Genomic DNA, 26856 nt, shown 5'->3' on the forward strand with positions numbered 1-26856 from the left:
AGTGGACTGGGCATCCCTGTGCCTGTGTTTGCTGGTGGCTCAAGCCCTTTTTGGAGGAGAGGCAGAATTCTCAGTAAGTGACAGTATTCAGTGGCAGCTGTGATAAATTTGTGTCAAAAAAGAGTTTTGCCTTCACTTTCAGACACTTTTCTCGAGCTTGAAAGTTTTAGGGGAAGTAGTGTAATTCTTGTGGGTAAACTGAAATGTCATAGCTAAAAAGCAGCAACAGGTTTGTCATCCTAAACTAGGTACACACAGTTTAAGTGTTCTGACCTTTCAAGAATGTGTTTGTTCAACTCCAGACATCATGTCTGTATTAGAAAATAGAAGGGTAATTAAGTGTTGATGTTCAAAAGCATACAGTGAGCTTTCCTGTAATATCATTGTTTCTTAGTAAAGGCCAAGTCTTGCAACCCACATTTCTCAGTTAAGGAGCCCTTACTAGGATAAGGACTATAACCCAGGATGTCAGCCTTGCTCTCTGGGTGGAGGGAAAGCCTCTACTCACTTGAAAAATTGTCCTTTAGGCAGGGGCTCAGAAAAAAAGATCAAAGTACCTGCAGGGTTTTTTGGTTTTCTCTTTAACCTGATGCTCATGTTACATAATGTGAACACTTGGGACAAAAAAACATGAGACTCTGGATTGAATTTGTGTTATGCTTAACAGGAAAAAATAACTCTGAGCAGAACACAAAAAAAGAGCACTTGTATGTTGTAGCCATGGTGTATTGCAGCCATAGTGCACGGTACATGGTGCTGCCTGGCCACTGCCCCCTGTGCGTTTCTGCTTGCTCTGGTGCTGCTGCAGGGCCAAGGGACACCCTCCCAGCCCTGGTACTGTTCCTCAGTTCTCACCTCCCAGACATACAGCCACACCTGTGGTGGGCCAGGGGAAGCCAATGAACACAGTTTGTTTGAAAGTCCATTCGTGTTTAAAGAGTTCTAATAAGAGATTGTTTGATCACACGTAGTATTGGGAGAGAAGATAAGTGAGATGGGGAAATGAGGAGTCTGTTTGTAAAGCACTCACAAGGTCTAGGTTTTCTGAGAGTTTTCAGGTTATCTTGTCCCCTTGAAATTAAATTGCAGCCAAGTGTCTAGGCTCATCTGCAAGGCTTAGCTAAGACACTTAATGAAAAAAATAGTCCCTTCCTTTCACCATTAACAGGATATATGGAATTCCATCAGTACTTCCTCTGTAAATCAAGATATTGCAGGCTATTGTCTCCATGTGCAGCTCCAGCTCAGTGTGCAAAGCATTTCATATTCAAAGCTTCAAAGGTCAATCATCTGATTAATACTCCCATTCCCCTGATGAGCCTTTTCTCTCTTTGTGGTATCCCTGTAGTTTTGAAATGCCTTGTGCAGATGACTGAAAGCATTTCCTATGCACTCAGCTCTGACCCAGCTGCTGCAGCTGCATGTTGATGCTGCACCCATTGCAAAAGTTCCTATCGGGAAGGAAGGGAGTTCCAGCCATCCAGGAGGCTTCTGTGAGCCAGTCCTACTACAGCCAGCAGTAGGTTTCAAGCTCATTTTCCTTGCTGCAATTCATCCCCCTGGAGTTTTACAAAGAGACCAGGACCATGTAAAGTATTCCCAAGTGGAGCAGCATGCTTCAGCCAGTGTATTCCAAACTACCTCCTCTGTTGTGACAGATAACTGCAGTCTGGCTACAAAGTCTGTATCAGGGATTGGTAACCCTCCAGGATGGTACTTGGCACTCAAGAGCTAACACATGTTTTTGTTACATGAGCATGAGTCTAATAAAATGGCTCAGTGGTTTAATATGCCCCTTTGTAAAAACAAGGCACAGTTGGATTTAGAAATTGTGATGATTTGGCAAGTTCAATTATTAACTTCTCTTGCAGGGTTAAGCTTTGACCAGAAATTTGCCATGAACCCATGGGCACATCCTGCTAGGAAACAACATGCAGAAATCCTTTGCTGTCCTACTTGATTTATCTGCACAGTGCAAACTCGGAGTGCAGAGCTGCATTTTCCCCCGAGGAAGTCACAGCAAGCTCCATCACCACTCCAGAGCAGAATGTGCTGAGGTTTTATTGTTCTTGTGCTTGAAAATATTTCTGCTCTGCTCTAGACAATGCATCTTAGGAAACTGTAGCAGGTCCTGAACTGGTCTGTTTTATACTCTGCTTTCACCATGTTTTGGGAGAAAAGTTGGAATGTGGTGAAGAGCCTGAGCTATGTCAGCTATGCAGTGTCCTGTGGGATTGTTTGTGAACACAGCAGCTAAAGATAGGAGTGCACCACAGAGATGCTAAAAATACTGTCCAACTCCACGGTGGTTGTTTAGCATTTGGAGCGCTATAGTTGGCCTTACACAGACAAAGGGAAGATGCAGTTTTGCAGTTTGAATATGCAAATGAAGTCCCGATCTTGCAAATGTGCAATCATATGCTCAAATCTGAAAAGGCCACTTGTATTCCTGAAGTTAAGCACTGGCACGATTAAGAGTTTAATCAGTCAAATTCAGTGTCATCAGAGGTTAGTGTGATTGCAGTGCAGAGATTTTGCTTCAAAAAACAGCCCAAAAAATCACATTGTGTGATTGAGATCAGATCTTTACATTCCACATGTTGATACTTGGAATTGTGTTGTTTTATAAATCATCTCTTATTAACGCAGTAGGTTGCAAACAGTTTCTTCTTTACATTTATATGCATGATTTAGTAAACAGTATTTTAATATCAGTAGGAACACATGCTATGTTTCATGGCTTTCAACCGTGTGACCTTTCAAGGCAGAACAAAAGCTCAGACATTGGAGTTTACATAAAACTGAGAAGTGTAGAAAGCTTAAAAGGCTGTGTAATTCACTTCTGCAGCAAGAACACCATTTTCTCTAATATTGTTTGCATAAGTCAGCATTTATGTTGTCAATTTGCAGTGATGAATGTGTGATTAACATTGCTTCTAGGACAGAGGGGAATTGGTATCTATAGCAAGTCAAGAGGTTCTCTGGTTAAAACCCAAGTAACTATGGCATTGCATATTCTGGCAGAGAGAAATTCTCCAATTCCTGTGTATTTTTAATTCACTCCTTTAGTTAGGAGGAAGGAGCAAAGAGTGAAATGTCATCCCTGATGAAGTCAGCGTCCCAAAATATTCATAGAACCATTTAGGTTGAGAAAGACCTAAGATCATCAAGTCCAACCAATTTACTTAATGGAGGCCAAGATTTCAGCAGCTTTATACAGAACTCGGGCTTCAGGACTGGAATCTGTGTTTGGTTTAGGGTTTATAGTACCACTGACATGCAGAATCCCTTTGAAGGTGCCTGGGTAAGTTCAAGAGCCATGTTCAAAGAGCAGGTACTACAGGAGCAAGAGCTGGATGCTGAGCTGCTCATCTCCCTGCTGCAGGAGGAAAGGTGTGTACAAACAGCATTTTTCCAATGAATTGTTTTCATATTCCAGCTGATGCACACTGAGAATAGCAGAGGTGCTGGGTTGGTGAAGATGAAAGTGGTGGGATAACATGAAGTAGTCAGAAACAAATTAAATATTCATTCCTCATGCCTTACAAAAGATTTCTGCTTCTGGCCATTATACAGACCTCTCTCTACACCCACTTTCTGTGGGACTAGATTGATTATCTTTTTCTCTAAGTCAGGCTTGGTTTTCTGGATCTGTATTAATCAATATCCTGTTTATTGTTTCATTTTCTGAAAGACAGAGGATATCAAAGGAGCAGGAGAGGAGCTGTTCAGGATGTTTCTTTCCTTGCCCACTTGTTCCATCCTTCTTAAGAGCTGTGCTTCAGTTTTTGGTACCACTTAGGAGAAACCTCAAACTGCTCTTTTAAATGTTTTGTCCTGCCTGGGCCCAGAGGAGAGCTCTGGGCTCTGGATTCAGTAATAGATCATTTTCCAGTGCAGGCAGTCAGCAGAAGGGCCCTGGGCTGGCAGATGTGAGGGTGCTGGTCTCAGCATTCAGGGCAGCCACACACAGGAGGCTGGAGCTGTTATTCTTTGGAGGAATAAGTGTGATTATTTCAGCTGTTGGAATAAAAATGCCCTTTTCTCAGACTGAAATCACATTGTCTCTTACTGTTCTGTGAATTTGAAAGCATTTTGTCCCTAGGTTTGACCTAATTGGAGGCTCTGCCTCCAGGCTATTAATTCCCCAACCATACCTTTTGACAGAATGGCACCTGTAGTTTGGTAAAACCACAGGACTAAGTCTTCTGAGATATTAAAAATATAATACATTATGTAGCAGAAAAGAAGTGTCAGACTGGGTTTTATCTGCTTATCTAGTAAGTGGAAAACCTACCTCATAATTTAGGAACACGTACATCCTGTTTCTTCTACTTGTGGTCATTGCATAACTGTGCCAGTGTTAGGGGCTGAAAAGGAAGAGAGAAAAGTATCTTTCAAATCCTGGGAGACCCAAGCAGCAAAAACATCACTTTTTGCTCAGTGGAGAGGATCTGCAGTTCTCCAGCCTAGACATTGCTGTGAGAAATTAATGTAGTCTACAAAATTACTGCAAAGTGTTCCATAGGACTTTGAAATTAATGGACTATAAAAAAGATATAAAACAATACTGCTGGTATTAAAACTGAGCTAAGATGAGGTAATACTGATGGAAAGGCATTGAGTCTAAGATTGATCTTGATTTACAGCCAGATATGAAAGAATTGCTCTTGTACTACAGCCTAAAACCAAGAGGCAAAGAACTTGTTCTGCCTTCAGATGTCTAGTTAATAACACTTGTCATTAAATGGAACGTGGAGCTTACAGCCAAACAATATGTGTGACGTGATTGCTGTAAGTCTTCAGATGACTAATTACAAGGCATCTGCACAGAGATCTCCTGCTAGCAGCACAACACAGGAGCAGGCACTGGTCCTGTTCTTCCAGATCCATTTGTCAATGGCAATTTTTCTCCTGGAAAAATTTCCATTTTAACAGTGACATTAATACCGAAAGCAGATGAATTGCTAAGGAAAGACAAGATGGGAAGGCTCTGAACATTTGTTTTGATAGGGCAGATCTCTGTTGGTGCCTACCAAATGAGTCTGATAATTCTGTCTGACCTGAAAAGTATCAAAGCTGCTGGGTTTATTTCTTTTTTCATTTCTTTATAATGAATGGTGCTTGGCCTCTTGCATGCATCTTGCTTATGTAGGATGGCAAAATAGGTATATCTTTGGCTATGTCTTTTTTCTCCTTTCTCCTTTTTTCTTCTCTCATCCTACATTGATGCCTTTATTCAGACATTAGTGATGTTTCCTGTGTTTTTGCAGAGGGGTAATTAGAAAAATCTTGTTCACATACTTGCTGCTCTGTAGGGTGTAAGTTGTTCCCTTTGAAAGCCAGACATAGATCACACATATTTCTATCATTAGAAGTGTAATTGCATTCACACAAATCGGTGAATGAGAAAATCATATGTGTAGTATCTTCTTCCCCTTAATTCTTTGTTAAAATTTAGAAAAAAAAAAAAAGCTAATGCCTTAGGCTCATGGTAGTCCAGGTTGAATTTCCTCTTAGTTTCTGTGGCTAAGCTTATTGTAAGATCACATTATTCTGGTTTTGTGTAGTCATGATGCTTGGTGTTTGGGATTTCTGTGCTTACCAGCTAAAGGGCACCGTTCTGTGTTTTGTGGTCTCTGACAATGCACACTCAGGGGGTGTGTGAGCACAGCCCCTGGTTCCTGCAGCTTTGCACTCACAACAGGAGTGTGAGATCTATAAAGGGAAAGCACACACCTTGTTCTTTTCTTTCTCTTTTAACACAGCAAGAGGTCCCTGATTTACAGAGGGAATAACTGGGGAAGATCTCGATGTGTGGTGCAAGTAATGGGGCAGAGATCAGTGCACACTCCCATCCAGTCAACTGGTGCTGTGCACTGAGGGGAGATCAAACTCTCCACATGTAGCAGCAGTGTTTGGGAGGTGATTTACATCTGCACACCTGAGGAGCAACTTCCAATACCTGTTGTTACTATATTTGTTTTAAAGATGGGAGTTGGAAGACTCCCATCTTTAAGATGTAGTGTCAGGTAAAACAATCCACATCATGCATACAAGGTGGCAAATAACCAACATCCTTTCATGGTTAAAGTGACTTACACCCCCCATTCCTCTTCCTACATCCTCCCTTCCAGTTGCCTATTTCTATAAGCATGATGAATAGAAGGAAATCCCCCCCTGTGAATTTTCCCTATTCATAATCCTTTCTTTACCACTATACCACATTACAAACAGATCTGCCACCTTTGCAGCCTACAAGTACCCAACAGACCAAAGTGGACTTTACTCAGGTACTCCTTACCAGAAAAATTGGGGAATTTCAATTTTTAAGCACACTGGTGCATTCCTTTGGTAGTTGGGAACTGCATTGTGACCTCTTTCCTTACACTGGAAAATGACAACTTAATGTCCATCCATGCTCAAATTGCTTGAAATCAGAAGGGTCAAACAGCCCAATGTAGTAGGAAGAATGTGATTTTAGCTTATTTTTAATCTTAGTCCGGAGAAAGTGAGTGGTAGTTTTAATTGCTTGAGCCTCCTTGAGTTCTCCTTGTACCCTGAGATATGACTTTGATAAAATGTAGTTTATGTTTCTTGTAGTCAGGTACTGCTTTGGCTGCTCTCTGGTCAGCAGGAGGCAATTTTTCTTGGATTCAGGTATATAATGTGAGTGTCTTTTACCAAACTGCAGCCAGCATGCACAAACAGAAACCTACAGATGTGCTAAATGCACTCACTGCAGTGCCAGATCCTGCTGTACTGGAGTGGGATTGTTGCCCAGGAGCATTTGGGGTTTGCTGTTCATGTACAAGCCAGCCTAATACCAAGCACAGAGGGGCTGCAAGTAACTGCTGCTATTTAAAAGGTAATATTTTACATCAGATCCACTTTCCAGCCTTTAAACACACAGGCATATTCTCACTTCTTTTTCACCAACTGTCCCTAAACATTAGCAGGACAGTAAAATCTGTCTAGAGTGTGGATAAATGAGCAATGGAGAGCACAAAACTTTCCAAACTGTGAATTTAAGGCACAGGAGAAAAAAATGTGAAGTTTTCCTGTTTTATATGGAAAATTGCCAGTTCCATTTTCTCATTGCATGACTGTTTTTGTCAGAACAGATAGAAACATTTTGGGCTGATGGGCAGATAGGTCTCGCTGAAGCTTGTTGAAGCCACAGAGGCTGAAGTCTTGATCGCTGAATGCTGCAAACAGTTTGCCTCTGGCAAACACATACTTCCAGTTTTGGCAGTGTCTAGTGTTTGAAAGAGACAGAGACTGATAGATTCTCTGGTCAGTTCAGTTAAGCAAACCTTAGACTCAGGTTTTATACTTTGCAGAGGGAACAGTTTGCAATATGCCTTGAGAAGATACTGGGGGGAAAAATACTTCTGTTTATCTCAGGCTTCTGCCTTGCTCAGTCCTTCCACCAAAAATTAAATGTGCTCTATCTGTCAAAACAATTCAGATATGCCAGATCTTAGCAGCCTGTCAGTGACCTGGATTCCCGAGGTGTTTTGCTCTGAAAGGCTTTGTGCAAGGCTGCCACCACATTAGCAAATCTCAGGATCTGTGGGGAGACTGATGTCCTCCTCACCTGCCCCATCTTCTTTTACAATAATTTCTTTTCCTCAATGAAACAAATAGAAAAACCAACACGTGGAATTTCCCACGGTTACAAGGGTCTTGAGGCTCTTAGTGAAAGAAGGTTATCTGACTCCCATTCTGGATATCCCAGGCATGGATCCATGAACATCAGTTCATTAAATCAGGGGAGTCTCTGGCCATGCTCTGGACACAGGGCAGCTGCTGAGGCGGGTGTGGATGGCAGCAGCCCTCTGGTCTCAGTGCTCACTCCAAGAGGCTGTGTAGGTGTGGGAATCACTGCTGTAGGTTGGATCTGTCCGTGGCAGGGCGTGGGGTGGGATGGTGCAGATCAATAATCAGCACCCTGCGGTTGTTGTAAATCAAGGCTTGACTCTCTGACAGGCTGCAGGCACAGGAAGAGGCACTGAAATACCTTGCCTAATGTTTTTCCTCTCTCATTTCTGCAGTATGTTGGCCTAAATAGGAATCTCTGGTTAGAAGTGGCTTGTTTCTGGTGGAGGGGTCAGTTGTGAGGCTGGAGGAACAAGGCTCTCCAGTGTAGGATGCAGGTGCTCCTTCCCAGGTTCCCACTGGCAGGTGAAGGAAGGCATGAGCTCCAGGAGGAGAGTTAACAGGGGCTGCCAGGAGGGCCATGGGGCAGCCTGGCTCACAGGGAGAGCTGGAGCAGCAGCTCAGGACAGCTGACATGTTACAAGAAAGAAATGCTCTGAGTGCTGGCAAAGCAAGGAGCCAGTCCAGAGATGCCCATGTGTGGTTGGTTATTAAAATCCAATGAAACTATCACAGTATGTATTTATTAACAATTTGATCACTCTGCTTCAGTTTTTGCCACTTCCTGCCTTCCTTTGTCCCTTTATTGAGTAACAGTGAGTTCCTGAAGGCAGCACCACCCCCTAAGTTTGGTGCCTGATGCCCAAGGTCACCCTCACAGCAAGCCCAGCTCGAGGAGGGCACAGCCAAGGACTGGCTTCTCCTGCTGAGGCTGCCTTTCCCTCCTTGGACAAGAGAAGCCTGTGGAGTGCTCTGCCCACATGGAGGGAATCAGTTTGGTGCAGGGAGGGAGCGTGTGACAAATTAGCTGTTTGTAACCACAGCTGTGCAGCTTCTGTGGACAGAGCAGCGTAAACAGTTATTATTTATTCTGGTTGTGCTGCCATGTCGAGCCAGCAGCGTTGCTCCTGCGTGACTTGGTCCTTCCCAGAAGGACAGCCTGCTGGTTTGGAGAGGACAGGGGTGCTGGGATCACTGCTAAAAGCAAACCTGAGATAATGGAGAACTCACAATCGGATATGCCCTGAATCGGAGAGCTGCCTTTGTTTCCCAGGTATTCCCAAACAGAAGTTAGCCTGTGCATGCCAGTGCATTTTAATGCATTTTGACAATGTCACAAGAGCCCCTTTGTTGCTTGTCTGCTTCGTCCTTGCTTGCACATGTGAATGAAGCTTTCCCATACTGAGCCATGGGCAGCCTCCAGCCAGCTCACGAGAGAGTGTGTGTGTGTGTGTGTGTGTGTGATGCATTTCTAAAATATTTCCATTCACTTCTCAGGTATTCAATTTAAAACACAGCTGCCCATTATACTAATCAGCAGAGAAAGGAGAAGAACACGCTTTGGTGTTCTTCTCTTTTCTGTTGATTTTGTCAAATTGTGTAAAAAAAAAGAGGAGAAAGAGTTGGAATTAACCGGGTCCTTCCTGGGGAATCTGGAACCAGATGAAGGAATGTTCTGCAGCCAACAGCTTCTTGAATTAGTGAGGTCAGGACCTCCTGATCCTAGAAGTTGTAGTGCCTTGTTGATGCTCTCCTGCCACCACTGTGGTTGGCATGTCTGAGCCAGGCAGGGCCCAGTAACACTGAATTGTGTTCCTGTCCCCTGCACTGGTCAGGGCTGCCACAGCAGCACATGCATGGAGAGCAGCCACTGGGAACTGGGGCTCCCCACAGCCAGCACCAGCCCAGAGCTTGCTGTGTGGGACAAACAACCACTGAGGTGTCAGTGGGGAACACTGAAAACAGCCTCTCAGCCAGAGCAAGGAGGGATTTCTGTGTATAATGGAAACCTCATACTTAAGTGCCTGGTGACCATGGTCTATTTTTTACACTGGTGATGTGCTTGAAGCAGAAGGATGATGGCACCCAAGTGTCCCTTTTAACCAAAATTATTCTGTGATTTGTTTAGCTGCTTTAAGGAGCGTATCTTTCTCTCTCAAGTTTGGGGCTGTAGTCAAATCTATCTTAAGCAAAAGCAATGTCACTAAATTCTGTGGAGTCATACCTGCCTGCACTGGGAGAAATTGGTCTTCTGGATTTTATGGTACTTATGCAATACTCACCTGGGAAACAGGAATCTTGCTTTTCAAGAGAACATGACACCCAGCTAATTTCACTTCCTCCCTTACAGCAAATCTTCTCGGGAGGGCTAAGCAACAGCATCCTATTTAAAAGTCCTGTCCCAGTTTTGGAATACCTGTGCCATCAGAAAGCTATGGCCTTATTTTATCTGTTTATATCTAGTAACAGCCATAGGGAAATGAAGTTTTGTTTTCCCATCACACTTATTCCCCAGTGCAGCAGTTAAAGAACTGTTTTTCAGAGTGTTTAGAAAGCCCACATTTTTCCCTGGTAACTCAGAGCATAGGAATGTCCTATGGCAAAGGAAGAGCTGGCAAGGACATGCATGCCAGCATGTCAGCTGGCCAAGGGTGGGAGATCCCCCACCACTTCCTGCCTGAAGGTTCCCAGGGTGCAACTTGGGAGCACACTCTGTTTGTTTTGGATGTGTGAAGCCCCTGTAAATACCCTCTGTACATGCCTGAGTTTTAAATATATGTAGTTAGTCTCTACCAACATGTTTCAGCCTACACAGGGCAACATCTGTTGAAACATGCAGCTCTGGCTTAATTTTAGCAGAGAAAATGAAGGAAAACTATTTCATCCATCATTAGACTAGCATTTGGGAGAAGATTTAGGCCTGGTTCCATCTCCTAAAGCTAAGCAAATTTTGGCCTCATCAGCAAATGTCTGCTGGTGCAGCAGTGTCTGGCTGTGACACTGGCACAGGCTCTCAGAGAGCAGCAATCCCGGCCCAGCACACACACTGCTGCCCAGGGAGGCTCTCAGGTGACCAGGCAATGTGCACTGGAAGCAGCTCTCCTCACTTCTCCCACATGTGGTTTTTGAGCACAGCCCATGTTGAAGCAATGTGACTGGAGAGCACCAGAGACAAGCACTAGCAACTCTGTAAGGGAAACTCTTGGGGAGTAAAGGGAAAACACCCAAAGGTCTCTTTGCCACAGTGCCAAAGCTGCTGTGTGTGTGATGGAGGGGAGATGAACACCTCCTAAAAGCTGTTCAGCAGCTCACTGTAGTCTGCAGGCCTGCTATGATGGTCATGGACAACCAGCTTGTATCCCCTCACTCTCTTCCAAATGTCTCTGTAAACTGGATAGCAGCATGGCAATGTCTGATACTAATCCCAAACTGCATCTTCACCCTCAGCAACTGTGGGCACAAATCTGCCATTGTCCCTCTGGCCACCAGTTTAGAAATAAGTGATGAGAAGTGTGAGACAAGCTGGGTGAACCCTCTGCCATGTTCCAGGTCAGAGCCACACACGTTTGTGGGGCTGCCTGAAGATGGGCTGAATGTAGGGTGGACATCAGCTGTCTGCACAGGGCAGAGGAGCTGCACTTGGTGTGCCCCCCCTGTGGTGACAGTGCTGTGGCACTGTTCTCTGAGAGCACCAAAGTGCTGCAGTTGTGCAGTGGCTGAGGCATAACTGCAATGTGCTTAAAAATTAGTGTAAAATTCAGAAGTTGGCCATATGCAGCATAGCCCTGGAGTGGATCTGGTTGTGCTGGGGTTGGCAGGGGGACTTTTCTGTTGATATGAGCTTTTATTAGATAGGATTTTTTTTTAGCACTGCATGATGGGAAGCACTTGGACTTGTAGCCCAGAGCTGGGAGATGCTTTACTGGGAGCTGGCTTAGAGGAACCAGTGTTCTTTCACTTTCCATTGGTGATCAGATACTTTTCCATATACTGCTTCCCTCTATTGATAAACAAGGTCATAATGCTTATTTTCCTTAACTTGAAGCAGCAATGTTAAGGTCTGATTAATCCTGTGCCATACAGGTCACGCTTGTTAAAATTGAAAGCCATAGATGATTTTATGTGGAAGAGATTGCCATATGCTGAAATGGTATGAGAAGCATTCTTTGTAGTTTCACTTTCTTTATATGTAGAAGGCAGGTTTCTTTTCCCTTAGACTTGTGAATTTACAGCTCCATCATTTCTTGTAGGTCAAGATATTTATAAAATTGTATTTTGAAAACATGTCCATTTTTATGAATGAGTGGCAATCCTTCAAAAGAATGAAGCTCACAATGCCTTAGACATAGAAGAATAAACAAAAATTAAGAAGTTTAGCTGTTACTTACTCTTTCTGGAATTTAAAACATCTGTGATAGGAAGTTTGAAAGTCTGTTTAGATAGATAGCTGAGAATTTGGTTTGTTTTGGTTTGTTTAGAAAGTATGCTAGTTATTTCAGATGTTTGGCCTATAAAGAATGTAAAACAATTTAATTGTCTCAGGTCTGAATTTAATTCGAGTCACTGGCAGAAGGTCACTATATTCAGTCCAGGGTATCATTCAGATTTGCCATTTAGACCTAAAAAATGTTACCATAAAAATGTTGGCATGTTTGTTATGCGGGGAGTATAATGTCTTAATTGAAATGCAACCAAAAACTATTTTAAAATCTTCTATTACAGTTCACATGACAGACAGTATTCTGTAGCTTTAGCATCTGTTTTAAAGCCAACTCATGAGATTTAGCCTTTGTCTGACTAGAACTCTTTTGATTTCGATGAAGTTGCACACATTTAAATCCTGATTGAATTTGTCTCACATGATTGGCTTTTTAATTGCATTATTTAATTTGCTTTATCTCCAACCCAGTGTTGTAATGTGGAGCTTCAGCACATGTCAGAATATGATCAATAATGGATCCTTTCTTCTTCCTTTTATATTTTCACAGTTACAGGGATCCATTAAAAGAAAACTGGAAGATGATAGCTCTCCTGCCTCCAGTGGTGTGCCTGATGTCACTTTCCCAAATGACAGTAAAAGACTTTGTCTTGATGATGTAAACCTTGCCATGGGCCAAGGCGCCAATCCCAGCATGGCGTGTCCAGAAATGCAAAGTTCTCCATTCCCCACGGGTCACAGCACTTCTTCCCTGGGAGTCACAGGGCACCCAGTGCTGCTGGAAAACAATCACATGAATGGGGGAGGCATTGGCTCCCCGTTCTCAGTGCCAGCCAACACAGAAATAAATCAGAAGGGGTCAATAGGAGGGCAAACCAACAACATTGTCCATTACGACGAGAAAGGAAACAGCTTACAGTCTGTGGACCAAGAGCTGCAAGATCTGTTGGAAGAGCTGACCAAAATGCCTGATCCTTCTCCCAATGACCTGGATCTGGAGAAGATTTTGTGCAGCAAGGCTGAAGATCCACTTGGTCTGAGTCATTCCCAACCAAACATAAGTACCACTCCAAAGTCCTCCCCGCAGACTTCCCACTTGGAGAACCATGTTGCTAACAAGGATTTTTCTCCAGGCTGCAATCCAACCAGTGGAGGATCCCCTCAGATGAGACCATCATCTGCTGGAGCTAACTTCCAGGTTCCTCCCTCAAACAAACCTGCTGCATCACCCATCTCTACAGCAGCTCAGAACAAAAACCAGCCACCACCAATGCTCCCAGTGCCCTTGCCCAACATGCCAGGCTCCAACTGGCATGCTCAGCAGCTAAAGCAGCTGGCAGCCAGCAAGCAGGTGTCTGGTACCAAGCAACAAGTACAGGCTCCCAGCTGGCCAACTATGTCTCCTCCTGGTCTCTCTCCACCTTACAGGGCAGGATCATCCCCACACCATCAACCTTTCAGTCCTCAAAATGTTATGGTGTCTGGCATGCCTGCTAATAATTTACCAGGAAACAACATTCAGAGTCCTCAAAACACTCTGCTTTCAAGCATGACTTCCAGCAGCACCCCGTCGAATGGCCCCTCTCCCCCCTACGGCTCTGAGAAGCTCTCCAGTCCAGCTCTGAGCCAGCAGCCCTTCAGCCCTCAGAGCTCCATGCTGCCTGCTCTGACAGCAGCCAGCTTGCCAGCCAGCAGCATTAAAAGCCCACAGAACAACCTGGTTGCCAGCATGGCCTCCACAAATACTGGACCTTCTCCACCGTACAGGCCAGAGAAGCTGTCGAGCCCTGCTCTGCATCAGCAGCCCTTCAGTCCTCAAGGTACAATAATCTCCAACATCACTCCCACCAGCAATCCCACAAATATGCAGAACTCGCTTTTTAAATCAATGACTACAAACCAGACCAAAAATATGAACATAATTATGCAACAGCCATCCAGTAGCTTACAGCCAGGTCTGGTGAATGAGAGCCCTGTTACCCAAGACCAGTTTTCTTTCAACAACACAAAACCACTGTCTCACTTTGCCTCAGAGTCAGCTACTCAAAAAATGACCCCTCTGACGGCAGGACAAGGACAGCAGTCCCTCATTCACTATCTCCAGCAGCAGCAGCAGCAGCAGTCCCCAGCCACGCAGCAGCCCCAGCAGAACAGCAGCAGCCAGTTCCTCCAGCAGCAGTTCCGACAGCTGATGCAGCCACATCGGATGCAGAGGCAGATGCAGGCTGCCACACTGCCATCTCAAAGCAGACAGGTGAGAACCTCTCTTCTGTCTTACATGGCTCATGTGAAAATACCTAGTTATTTATTTTCTTAATTTGCTTTTCCATTTGTGTTTCAAATGCGACGTCACTAAATTTCTGAGGTGTGCACAGTGCATACACGGACAAGGCAATAACAACCTCTGGTGTTATCATAGTAAATTTATTTATTTCTTCAACTAAAAAATGGACCATAATTCCACCATACATTGCTTGTTTTAACATGGTGGAGAACTTTGTGCTATTTTAAAGTAATTTTTTTACTTGTATAGGTGATAGTCACTTTTAGCTCATAGTATAATCTCCAGAGATATTCTCCTTGCATGTTTCATGTTATCCTTTCAGAGGGAATATCTTCTTTTTATCTTAGTGCCCTTCAACAAATTCATCTCTGTGTTATGCATCTGAGGCTAGAAAAGATCAGGTGGGGTGAGAAGTGAAGTTAAAATGTGTCCTTCATGGACAGCAGGTCAAACAGTACAGCTCCTGAATAGCAAAGAGGCAGACTTGAAATACCTGTTACTAGCATTTGCCAGAAGCCATTCCCTGCTTTGGATGAGGGCCATTCCCCACCCATGATGATCTGTGATACCAATCGAGCTGGTAAATGCAAAAATGCAGCTGGCAAAAGTGAGGCACAGCCCTGGTTTCTGTGCAGCGACCTCCTCCTCCCTGAGACTCTGTGAGAGGTGTGAATGTGCTACCACCCCAGATCAGAGAGATGTGCTGTGAACAGGTCCTTGGAGCAGGGAAGGGCTCAAGGACTGGGTCTGGGAGCAGCCTGGCTGTGAGGAATAAACTCTTTTTGTTTGGAAGAATAGTTGGAAACACCAGACCCCACCACCAAACCAAGGCTTTGTTAGGTTGAACCAACACTTTGTGAGCAGACTCCTCCAAGCTACTTAATTGTGCACACACTCACTCCGTCAGCAGCTTGGGAAGGACTGAGACACTGCTCTCCCAGCAAAGCAGAGACTGGTCACTGAAATTCTACTGGGATCTGCTTGAGATCTGAAGTGTGAGATGCACTCCAGAGCCAGGTCTTCCTTGCCCTTCTTCCCTGCAAAGTGACTGGTTCTTAAGGAGGGGGATTTCATCAGTCTTGGTGTAACACTGGTGTAACTAAATATCAAAATGTCCTGTGACAGCAATGAGAAACGGGATAGTCACTATCTATCAGTTTCTAAGGGGTAAGCCAGTGGGCTGCATTGCCCCTGTGCCTCTTTTCCAAGCTGTGCTCCCTCTGTTCTCCCTTCCTGCAGCAGGGCAGAACCGGTGCCTCACTGGGTTTGTGTGGAACAGGTAACAGGGAGGCATATCTAGTGCTCTTTGGAGGGTTACCAGTGAAAGGCCTCTTATTCAATAAAGACCTGGAGCAGTTTGTTGCTCCAGGCACACGAGGACCCTGCTTGTGTTTGGTGGGACCCAGGTTAAACAGAGAGCAGAGAGCGTTGCTGGCTGGGGATCCTGGCTGTGGATACGATTGAAAGGGAGCAAAGTGCAGCAGTTCCACAGATTACTGCCCACCAGATGTTTTACTCTGGAGGCAGGTGTGGGCGAAGAATACATTCATGGTGTTTTCCTACATCTTGCATGAGGACTAGTAAGTTGTAACCACATGTAACCACAGTGACATGATCACTTTTGATCATACCTCCATAACCTTTGAGGTTTTTATTTTGGCTTCACCACTTAGTCTATGAAGTAGGAATGTCCTTGTTGGATTCCTGAGGTTTCTATGCCCCAGTTTTCCCTGCTTTGCATTTTAGTGTTATACCTCTGAACCCCTTGCATCACTGATTAGACATTAAAAAAAAATTTCTGAAGTCAGTCTGTCTAATTGGCTGAAATATTCCTTCTTCGAGCAACTTTCCTGGTGCTCTGCCTGTGCTGCATTTTCAGCTGATTCTCAGTGCCAGAGAGAGAGTTATTACAATCTTGCTGCTATCAGTAAAGATCAAGGACTGTTAAGACAATGATTACAGGTGATGAGCATTTTACATTTTCAGACTAGTTAGGTAAGCTTATGGTGCCTCCCTCATTTTACAGGGCAGACTTAGACCAATAATTACACACCAGATGACAGTGCTCCAGTTTTACAGTCTGTTGAGCTGGTCAAGAAAGATGGTGGATATTCAGGAGTGGAGCGTTTTGTAAGGTTTTGATAACTTTACTGCAAATCTCAGAAGAAAATGGATCCTGAGTGCTGAATAAAAAGATTACATAGGAAAATGATTCGCAGGAATCCTTGAGTCTGAGATGCTTAGTACATTTCATGGAATCTAGCAATTTGTCTGCAATAGATTTCTTATTTCCATTGAGAGATGGTACTGAATTGTGGACCCCACCTGCTCTGTACCAGTTTTACTCCATTAGAGTGAAGTACCCCCAGTGACTGTGGCTGTGATTTCCAGCAGTGTATCCAGAGCTGGATTTGAGCTTTGCAGAATTTCAGTGCAGTTCCCTCCTGAGGCAGGTGATGAATAGGACTTTTCAAGCAATGAGCAGTTGTTTCATTAAAAGGCACAACGTTAAAGATTCAGAAGATGGGGGAAACAACTTATGCGTCTCAAAAATTAGTAAATTTCTGGTGGAAAATTGCCCTTTTTTAGCCTCATTCACAGAAATTTGCTCAGAGAAAAATAACAGCATTCCCTGAAATGTTGTTTAGTGCTTAAAAGTCATCCCCTTACTCTGTGTGTGTGTTTGCAAATGTGACTAAAATTTATAAAAAGAAGGCATAGTTCTCTCTTCTTTGGAGCAAGAGGTGCAGCTTTGTACAGAAGAAGAATGTGGATGGTGGCCAGTTGGAGGGAGAACAATAAACCATGAAATTTGATCCTTGTAGCAGGCACAGCAACACGGGGAACAGAGCAGCAGCCGCAGACCCAGAGTGAGAGTTTTGCTGTTGTCTCACTGTGTATTAAAGCAAACACTCCACATTCCAAAGCAGGGTTACTGCTGGTGCTTCACAGCTCTGCCATTTTCGTAGTTAGTGATGTATCTTTTAAGTGCAATCAGTGTGTGTCCCAGATCCTGCCTTGCCTGGACACTGCTCCATCTGATAGGGCTAATCTCCCCCATCTGAAGCGCTGTGTCTTTATTGTTGGCCAGGACGGGTATTGATTGAGGCGCTGACAGTTTGCATTGTGTGGTACTGCAAAGCCTGCTGGGCTAACGCTGCTCTCTGGCCATGGGCAGCTTTTCATTTTATTCCTGTAGGGCTGAGACTGGTGAGTGACATTATACTCAAGGGTCTGGACTCTTAAATCCAAATATAAAGATGGTAGTAAATGCCGGAGTCAGAGGTAGTCTCCAGAACTATCACACGCTATTTTCAGGGGTAAAGCTTCACCACTTGGCTCTGTCTGCTGTTTCTGGGCGCACAAAAAGCTGCATTTGCCCAGGCAGGTTGGCAAGTTGGGCATCTCCCTGATTTTCATGTCTAAATAGAGTTTGTACTTGCAGATTTCCTGTTCTGGAATGTCCAATACACTGGGCCCAGTTCTGCCTTCAGCAATGCTGGTACAACACCTCAGTTCAGAAAAGCTGCTCTGTCAGTCCCTGCAGTGCAAGAGCAGACAGACACAGGGCTCAGGGCAGGGAGGGAGGGATCCCCTCCTCCCCGAGGGCAGGAAAAGCAGCCGGTGATATTCACGCTTTGAGTCAGGCTGGAATACAACAAACCCTTTGGGTGGCTATCTCTTTTCCAAACCCGACCTGATCCGAGTTAAAACTTGGGAGTCTCAGGGAGGAGAGCAGGACTGCCCACTGACTGCCCCGTGTGTGAAATGCTGAGAACCAAACACAGCTGAGAAGGTTTGGTTTTGTTTTGTTTTGTTGGGGGATGTAGGTGATAAACAGCCATTGTCTGGGAGGGACATGCTGTGTCTCTGGGCTCCTCTCGCACCGTAGGAACCAAATGTGCTATTCTTAGAGCTCTCTGCATTCCTGCTGAGTTGTATCCCGCGAGTTGTACGCTGGATTGTCAGTGAAGGGTATATTTGTTTCATCTCCATTGCCAAAAATACTGATAGAGAAAAAATGACAAGGGAAGAGACAGAGAGAAAACTTATTATTTGCAGTAAAAGTGGCTGTACTTTTACTACATATGGACTGCATATGAGATAGTCAAGAACATGCTGAGGACTAAAATATCCTTTGAAAAGCAAAGTATTTCTTTGACTGTGGTAAAAGCAGCAATACATTATCTGAGTTGGAAGAATAAACTATAGGTTGCAGAGAAACACCAAAACTTCTGAGCTAGATTAAATATACTTTTTTTTTTTTTTAGTTAAAAAATCTTCTTTCAGAGCGTAAGTTTTCTAAATATAGAAACAAAACTGAAGAAATGTGCTGTTATGAAGAGCAAACTGACCCAGAGGTTAGATGTCAAAGGTTAAATAACTATAATGGAATACAATATACAGCTTTTATTAATATGAAGAAATAGTAATACCATGGCCTGATTTCTGGGTGCCATATATTATGGGAAGTTATTTCTGCCTGTGAAAAGTCAGTGCACTGTGATTGTGAGGTGAGACTGTTCTGACTCAGCAGCACTTTATGAGCTCTGATGCATGTTGATGAAGAGTTTGGGAAAGCAGAGAACACAACCTACATCATCTGAGTACATACAGTCCTCCTGCAAGTACAGGGGAAAATAATGTTTTATTTGGGATTTCCAAGATGTCACAAGGCATCTCCCTAATGCATAAAACAATCACAGTATCATGCTTTATTAATAAACCAAAAGTACTGCCCAGATTTCATCTGCAGCTTCAATCCCCTACCCCTTTTCTTCTTATTTTTAAGTATATTCTTCTTATTCTTCTTACCCTTTCCTACTTATTTTTAAAGCCACTTTGAATGAAGTTCTGCTGGTCCTCTTCTCTTCTCTTCTCTTCTCTTCTCTTCTCTTCTCTTCTCTTCTCTTCTCTTCTCTTCTCTTCTCTTCTCTTCTCTTCTCTTCTCTTCTCTTCTCTTCTCTTCTCTTCTCTTCTCTCTTCTCTTCTCTTCTCTTCTCTTCTCTTCTCTTCTCTTCTCTTTTCTCTTCTCTTCTCTTCTCTTCTCTTCTCTCTTCTCTTCTCCCTTTTTAAAATCTACCTTTTTTTTCTTTTACCAATGCTGTGAAGAGAAAACCAGATTTGATTTCAAAGGACAGTGGCAGCACAATACCAAAGCAAAGCCTTTGAGGGATGGAGGGCTTTTGAAGGCAAAGCAACAAGCCCTTCAGCTAATTAAGTGCCTTTGAATAGGGGAATAAAGGAAGCTGGTGATGAATCTGGATTACAGAGACCAATAAGGCTGAGCCTGGAGTTTGACATCTCCACAGATGTTAAAACATCTTCCTGAATGGTCATTTCTGAATTTGTATTTATCTGTGCATTTGCCAGTGAGTTGATATGTTTTTCAAACTTGGAGATTCTCTGTTCTCTTCTCAAGAGAGTCTGAGAGGAGCTTGACTGAAGCTATCAACTGCTTCTTCTCCCTTCCCTCCCCTGGGAATAAATGATGTCAGATAAGTTCTGGAAAGTAAGAAGTAAACTTGTGGAACAAAATGGGGTGCTTGGCCTCAACATGTCAACAGTAATACAACATTTTCAGAAGTAATCAAGATTAAAATACCTTAATTCACATCTGGTCTTCTGAGCCCATTGCTCTTTCCCAGTGTTTTTTTAAATTGCATGTGTTTTCTTCCTGTGTTCCATTTTGGGTATTTCAAAGCATTCCCCTGTTGTAGTGGAGCCCTTACAGACACAAGGACTCTGTGTCTTAACCTTCCCACTTCTTTGGCTTGTATTTTCAGATGTTTGCAGGCACTGATGGTTCCAACTGCTCTGCCTAATGCACTCATAATTCCTTCCAGTTTAGCTCTCTGTTGTGCTGATAGCACTCTTGGACACCACACAGCACATCATTAGGGCAAGCAATCTGCACAGAAGAAGCTTGTAAATAGACCAAAACCTTCTAAACACCATGTGGGGAGCATCCTCCCCCACTCTCACCATCACCCACCTTTTGGATCTGAAATTAATGCGGACACTACACCAAAGCTGCAGCACTTTGCTCCATCCAGACAGGTCTTTCCTTGGTTATGACCTGTTTAATAAAATGGAAAATGTTCAGCCACCAATTGAGCATGTAGAACATGGACAACTCTGTGGGAATCTTACACTGGACAAATTACAATCCAATTGGAAAGAAAAAAGAGGCTCAGGAGGTTCTGTAAACACCAGTGAGGGGTGCTGGAGGGTTTGAGGAAGTCTTCTCTTCCTTATGTGCAGGACAATGAAGCGATGAGGGAGGGTTGTCCAGGGTGGAGAAGGAGGAAGCAGTGCTCATGTGCTGTGAACACATACAGGGAAATGTGACTTAGCCCAGAGAAATTTGGGGCAAGGTGCTGCATTTCAGCCTGACAGGCTGCTTGCAATGTTCAGGTGCTCAGGATGGGGCTGTGTGTCCATGCTGTGTGTCCAGGCTGTGTGCATGCTGCCCATGTGGACAGTTCCTCTCAAGTTTTCCAGACAGCTTGGTAGCAGTTCACAAGTGTTCTGGGCTAAACATCAGCTGAATTTGGCCCCATCTCCAGATTTCCTTCTTTTTTTCTCCTCCCACAAACCCATTTTACTTTCTTTATTATCACAGATTGGAAAAAAAATCCATATGCAGAAATCTTTAATTAAAAGCAGTTGAGCAAAAGGTTTTGAACATACATACTTTCTCAACTGTGCTCTTAGATACAATGAAGTTTTAAACATCCTGGGAATCTAGGGAAGGGCTTGACAACCTTCTCACTGCTTGGCTTCAGGATGAATGCCATAACTTCCTTCTGTGTATCATTCTTAAAAATAACTACTTGTAGAGTGGTTAGTGATGGGTAAGGCGCATCCTCACTCACAAGTCAGCACACCCATAATTCTTACATTGCAAAGGTGTGTTCATGGCCAGCATGCTGAGGAATAGCAATGAGGAAATGCTTTCCATGACCCTGTTGTACACCCAACTCATTTCAACTGTGCTGTAAATCCCCATTAATATCAGAACATCTTCATTCCATTTTCCCCATGTTTTTGAAAGGTAGGGTTGTACATTGTCTGTATTTTCTGTCTCTCTCTTAGTCAATGACAGTTTGGGGAGCTTGTGTTGAACTAAAAGCAGCCTGGCTTTTGGAAAATGTGCTCACTTCCCTAAAATCATGCCCTACTTATTTCCTCAAATTTGATGCCTAAATTAATAAATAATTTTAATACTTTCCAAAGTAGTACTGTTAGAGCATGGTATCTACCCTTGATTTTTGGGGTGCTTTCTACCTAGTATTGTTTGGTTATAGTCTAAAATTATATCTGTACTTCCCAAGGCAAAAATACATGCAGAAACAAACAGAATGAAGGCAAACAAGTGTGTAGGAGAGTCCCTGGATGCAGTTAATGCCGTGCCTGGCTCCAGCAGGGCGGGCTGACAGAGCAGCCCCTTTGCCTTCCCATTCTGCTCCTCTGCCTTCCTGCCTGGCTGCATGAGCCCTGCACACCAGCTCAAAGTACAAACATGTTTTGATTCAGATGCAATACCTAGAAATAACTTTCCTGGTAAAATGAACTCGGTGGGGTTTTTTTAATTTTTTTTTTCTTTGGGCATTTTGGAGAAATTTCAGTGTGTGGGTGGGGGAAAACAAAGCCGTGTCTGTAAACAGGAACTGATATTGTCTGTGGGACTGAATGGGGAGAGAAACTGAACTGGCCTCGGTGATTCTCTCATACATCTGTGAGTCTGGAAACACTGGGATGATTCACAGTTTGCTGATTAATACAGGAGCAAGCAAAATGGTGTGAATTAACGGCCATTACAGAGCTGCACTGGATGGCAAATATCCCCCCAGAACAAATGATGGTTCATGAAGATTGCTTAGAGGAAGAGGTAATGGGTCTTAAATACGAATTAGAAGCAGTCCCATCAAAGCTGTTAACATTAAGGTTTGAAAGGCAAACACTATTATGAGCTGTTTTCAAAAACTGTACATTTAGGAAGCCTATCAGTCTGCCCTGTTGGCTGTGTAATATTTCTGTCTCGAGCACTTGGGATATTTCAAGCAGCCAGCACTAATAATTGATGGAAATTCACAATCAGAATGCAGCAGCTCTTCTTAGGGCTTTGAAGGCTAATCACTCTATTACATGTTTTAAAGTTAAATTTTTTATAGCACATATAAAGGCAAATATCATCATTATCAGTACATAATTCTGAAAAGCAGTACCGTTAACAAGCAGTAATCCTGTATTACAATTTAACCCTTGGAATATAGGAATGTTAAAAGATGAAGGTAGTAAATGCATTACTTCAGTATGAATAATATTCTCTGCCTAACCAGCAAAATTATTTAACATTTGTCATTGAATTAATGAAAACGCAATTCCTTGGATCAGTGTCAGGCAGATGCAGATGTGAATGCAGGTTATGCACAAGCTGTGCTGAGCTGTTTTTCCCCTCTACAGAATTGATGAGAGACCCACAAGGAGGGTAAGCCCTTTAATGCAGCCAAAATAGTGTGATATCCTGGCCTAAGACATTACATTAACAGCTTGATCTTGTAAAGATGCAAACACACACACCTAAATTTACGCAGTGGGAGGTCATTCCAGGATGACTGCAGGATTATTTCTGAGAGCAGAGTGAATCATGTATGTATCTAGGCTTTGTATGCTCAAGAAAGACCAAAGGTGGAGCAGAAGGATGCAGCAAGGGGCCCAGCAGTCGTTGGCAATGCTATATTAGTGCTGCAGCAAAAAAAGAGAGGGAGTTGGAAGCTTTGATGCACTTGCTCCTGCCTCAGCTCAAGTTTACATTTGGATTATTTTTGGCTTTTCTGGTGGTGGTGTTGTTGTTGTTGTTCGTACTGGGTTTTTTTTTCCCTCTAGGGGTTAGTACCAGCATTTTACAAACTTGCCAAGCTTCAAATAAATAAATGTTTTAATCAGTCCAGGGGTTACTTGAAGTCCTCTTATGTTTGTTTTTTAAAGTCATCAATTTCAGAAAGAAAATTTGCCCCTTGTAGGAAGAGAAGCTGTCCCATCCTCTCAGGCACAGCAATAAAAAAGCAAATGGGGAAAAAATATCTTAACAAAACACTTGTCCGCTCTCTTTTGTGATTAGCAGACTTCTAGTGTTAATGTGTTTCTTCCCTTTCCAGCTAGATGAGGACATACTACCCTGGAATATCAGTACTATGTATACCTGTCATAAACAAATCAATTGCTCTTAGTGCTTAATTACTCAGGGCTTTTGAAAGCTTCTCTTTGCATAATAAATATGTTTAATATTTCCTTCACTCTGTGGCATTAAGAATAAACAGTTTCAGCGCTGGGTTGAAGGGTAGTTTACAGGACACTCGTGCTCGGGCAGTCTGTTTTCTCTCCCGGCTGCTCTGCAGGCTGTGTTTAAGCAATGAATGAGCAATCATATCAGCATTATTTTTTGTTTCGTACCACCCCCTTTTTCTCCTCCTTTGCCGCTCAGTCAGCACACTTTCTGCAGTGGCATTTTCGTTTTCTACACGGAATCGTGTTTCTCAGCATAGCTGCATGATGAGTGTGAGCCGCTTTTTTCTCCCTTCCCTCCCCTCCCCAGAGATGCCCTGTGACTTCCTCTATTAGTCCATTAATCGCCGTGGCTCAAAATTCAGTCTGATCAAAGGAGCAGAACGAGGTTGAAAAGTGCAGATTCTAGCAATTGACTTGACTGTTTAGATTCCCTGCTGAGCTCATTTAGAGCTGGAATTAGGCTGTTCCTGCTGTATCTTTCGTCCTTGGCTCGGCGCTAGCGCGCTGCGCTGCCTCGCCCAGCCCGGAGCCAGCGAGCATCCTCCCTGGCCAGCACAGCCCCACAGCCTCGGCTTGCCTCGATGAAAATATCCGTGCTCACACTTATTCAGTTACCTGACAGCAGGAAAAGTGCAGAACCAGTTCGCTGAAGGAGTAAATCTTGGTGGTTCTGGTTTTAGTGTAAGCATCGAGTTTCCGTCTCTTGAAAATCTTTGCTATGGTTGTGGTGAATGATACGAGTGGGAAAGCAAGAATTAAAACAAAATGTAAACGGGAAATTTGTAAACAACGTGAAGTTTCTTGTAAAAGTTGTCTTTACACGGTAATGAGTCACTTCAGGAATACAGTTGGTGTTAATGCCTATTTATACATGCAGTTAGAAACTGGTGCTGTTTTCTCTCATTAATAGTCTTGTTTTTCTTGTTTGCTTAAGGCAAAAATGCAGACTGCCCATACCTGTGGTGTTTGCTGCAGATTAACATCTGCTTTTGCAATTCTTACGCATCTCAAATTCCTGCTGATGTAACTGGGAGTACAAGCTCTCCAGGAACAGCGTTGGACTCTTGATGTCATTATTTGTGATTCTGCAGTTACCCAAAGTGTGCTAATATCTCTCAAATAGAGGTAGAGTCATTTGACATGTAAGTTCTTATCTCATTAAGGTGAATTATTGTTACTGAAATGTGAATGGTGTTCTATTATCAGAGAATATTATGTATATAATGGTTTAAGAGCACCTAAGGTCAGCAAGAGCAGAGAAATGCTGATAACATCACCACAGACTGTGTGATGGTTCTGAAATGTGAGTAAATCTTTAACTGAAAAAGGTAGACATTTCAGTGTTTTCTCATAGTTTGGGACTTGGACCAAAATCCCCAACATTTATTTATGTTTTATTTTACTTATTTTTAAGGAAATTAGAAATTACTACTTGATAAGAACTTCTTCATAAGAAAAAATGTTGGCATTGAGGGGGAATATATACTGATCTGTTTTGTGCCCAGTCCAGAGTCTGAGCTTTTTCCTAGATAGTTGGCATATATCTATATGTCTATGAATTATATTTTTAGAAAGAACTGTGGCCTTCATGAGGGACCTGATGTGTTATAAGTTTAGTAAGGAACTTCTGTTTTCAGTGGGTTGCTCCACTCTAGGTTGACACAATATATAAAGTTAATGTGCTTTAGGTTATGAAGAGCTAAATAATAATCCTCAAATTTCATCCTTTATAAAGCATTTATCAGAATAGTGGGCTAAAATATTGCTTTCTCTATGATTTCTTTTTTTTCCACTTACGATAATAGTATTGACAAATTTCATAAGATGAAATGCTGTCCTGCAGCATTTACAATACACATTTTGCATATTTCTGTCTTGATCAAGACAGGGGGAAGGTATGTACCTGCTGCCTAGATTACTGTCAAATATACCTGAAAGTAGAGTTGAATTGTACTCTGTTCTCCTAACAGACCCTGTTTGCTCCTCTGACTGGGTACTAAAAGGCTTTTATTGCCCTGCCTCACTAACATTTTCCAAATAAAACATTTTTTGCCAGTTTCTGAAGAAATAGCAGAACAAGTACCACCTTAGACAGACTGGAAGGAGTCCTGTGCTGTGGATTATAAACCAAAACAGTTGGCCAGAATAAGGAATTAAAGTAATCCCTGACATTAGGAACATGAAAATGAGATGACCTTCTGTACATGTGAGTTTCTAACCCAGCTGCACCACAGGCTCCCCTCCATCACTGTTTCCCCACACCTTTACTGGGCAGAAAACAAAAGCCCAGCCAGTCAGCTGGGAAACTGGAACACATGCTTGCAAATGTTACAGCCTTTAAGTGCATTGTATTTTTAACAGTAGTTCGTGATTGGAATGACAGGAAGGAAATGAGCAGAAAACATCCTATTCTATCTCTATATAAAATCTTGCTTGTCAAAGATACAGTTACTACAATAATGATGGGACTCCAATTGATTCATTGTGCTGGGAGACAAGTGCTGAGCCAGAGAGCCAGCGGGGTCATTTTCTTGCTCCAGCTCCTCTTTGGTTGTTTGCTGAGGAAGGGCAGGAGAGGGTTATAAAGCTGCTGCCACTACATTCAATTCATGTTTTTCTCAGAAGAGAAGAGACTCCACCAGCCAAGATCTCTTTCCTTTGGAAATCGTGGCTGGGAAGGGCCCCTTTGGCTCGTCAGACAAAGTGGGCAGTCAGACAGCCCCTTTCCTGAATCCCAGGCAGGCACCAGACGGCTGAAGGAAGAGAGGCACCAGGCTGAATTAGATTGCCTCCTGCTTTGGACAGTACGGCAGGGAGGCAGGCTTAATTGCTTTGCAGCTGTTCATTTTTTCCCCTTCTCCCTCCCCTGCCTCCTCTCCCTCCTCCCAGCTGACTCTGGAGGCAGCCCCTGGAAACCTCCCCAACTTGGGGGTGGAGTGTCAGAGGTTTGTGGACTCATTTTTATCAGTCTTTATACTCTTTCCTCAAGCCTAGCAGAAAATGGGAGCAGAAAGTAAAGTACTAAGGAAAAAAATCGATGTAACCTGGTGGTTTGTTGTTGTTTTTTTCCTGGGTTAGTTGGTGCCCTGGTTTCTGGAAGCTGCTGGGACAGGGGCAGGGCAGCAGCAGGCAGGTGGCTTGGGTAGCTTGGGTATCAGGAGAGGCAGCAGGGTGTCAT

General features: G+C 43.4%; 1 protein-coding gene across 5 annotated transcripts in view; it reads left to right on the plus strand.

The window, feature by feature from the left end:
* The window catches only part of MAMLD1 (mastermind like domain containing 1), a 244679-nt gene that overhangs the window by 198531 nt on the left and 19292 nt on the right, over nucleotides 1-26856 (plus strand). For 4 of the 5 annotated variants that reach the window (XM_074551738.1, XM_074551736.1, XM_074551739.1 and 1 more), the window contains one exon: nucleotides 12651-14354. In XM_074551738.1, the coding sequence (XP_074407839.1) occupies nucleotides 12771-14354 (1584 nt within the window). In that variant the 5' untranslated portion in view covers nucleotides 12651-12770. Of the gene's footprint in view, nucleotides 1-5484; nucleotides 8936-12650; nucleotides 14355-26856 lie in introns of those variants that run through there. The other variant, XM_074551740.1, reaches the window with a different exon arrangement.

The sequence above is a fragment of the Zonotrichia albicollis genome, chromosome 14 (genome assembly GCF_047830755.1).
Source record: "Zonotrichia albicollis isolate bZonAlb1 chromosome 14, bZonAlb1.hap1, whole genome shotgun sequence".
Taxonomy (NCBI): Eukaryota; Metazoa; Chordata; class Aves; order Passeriformes; family Passerellidae; genus Zonotrichia; species Zonotrichia albicollis.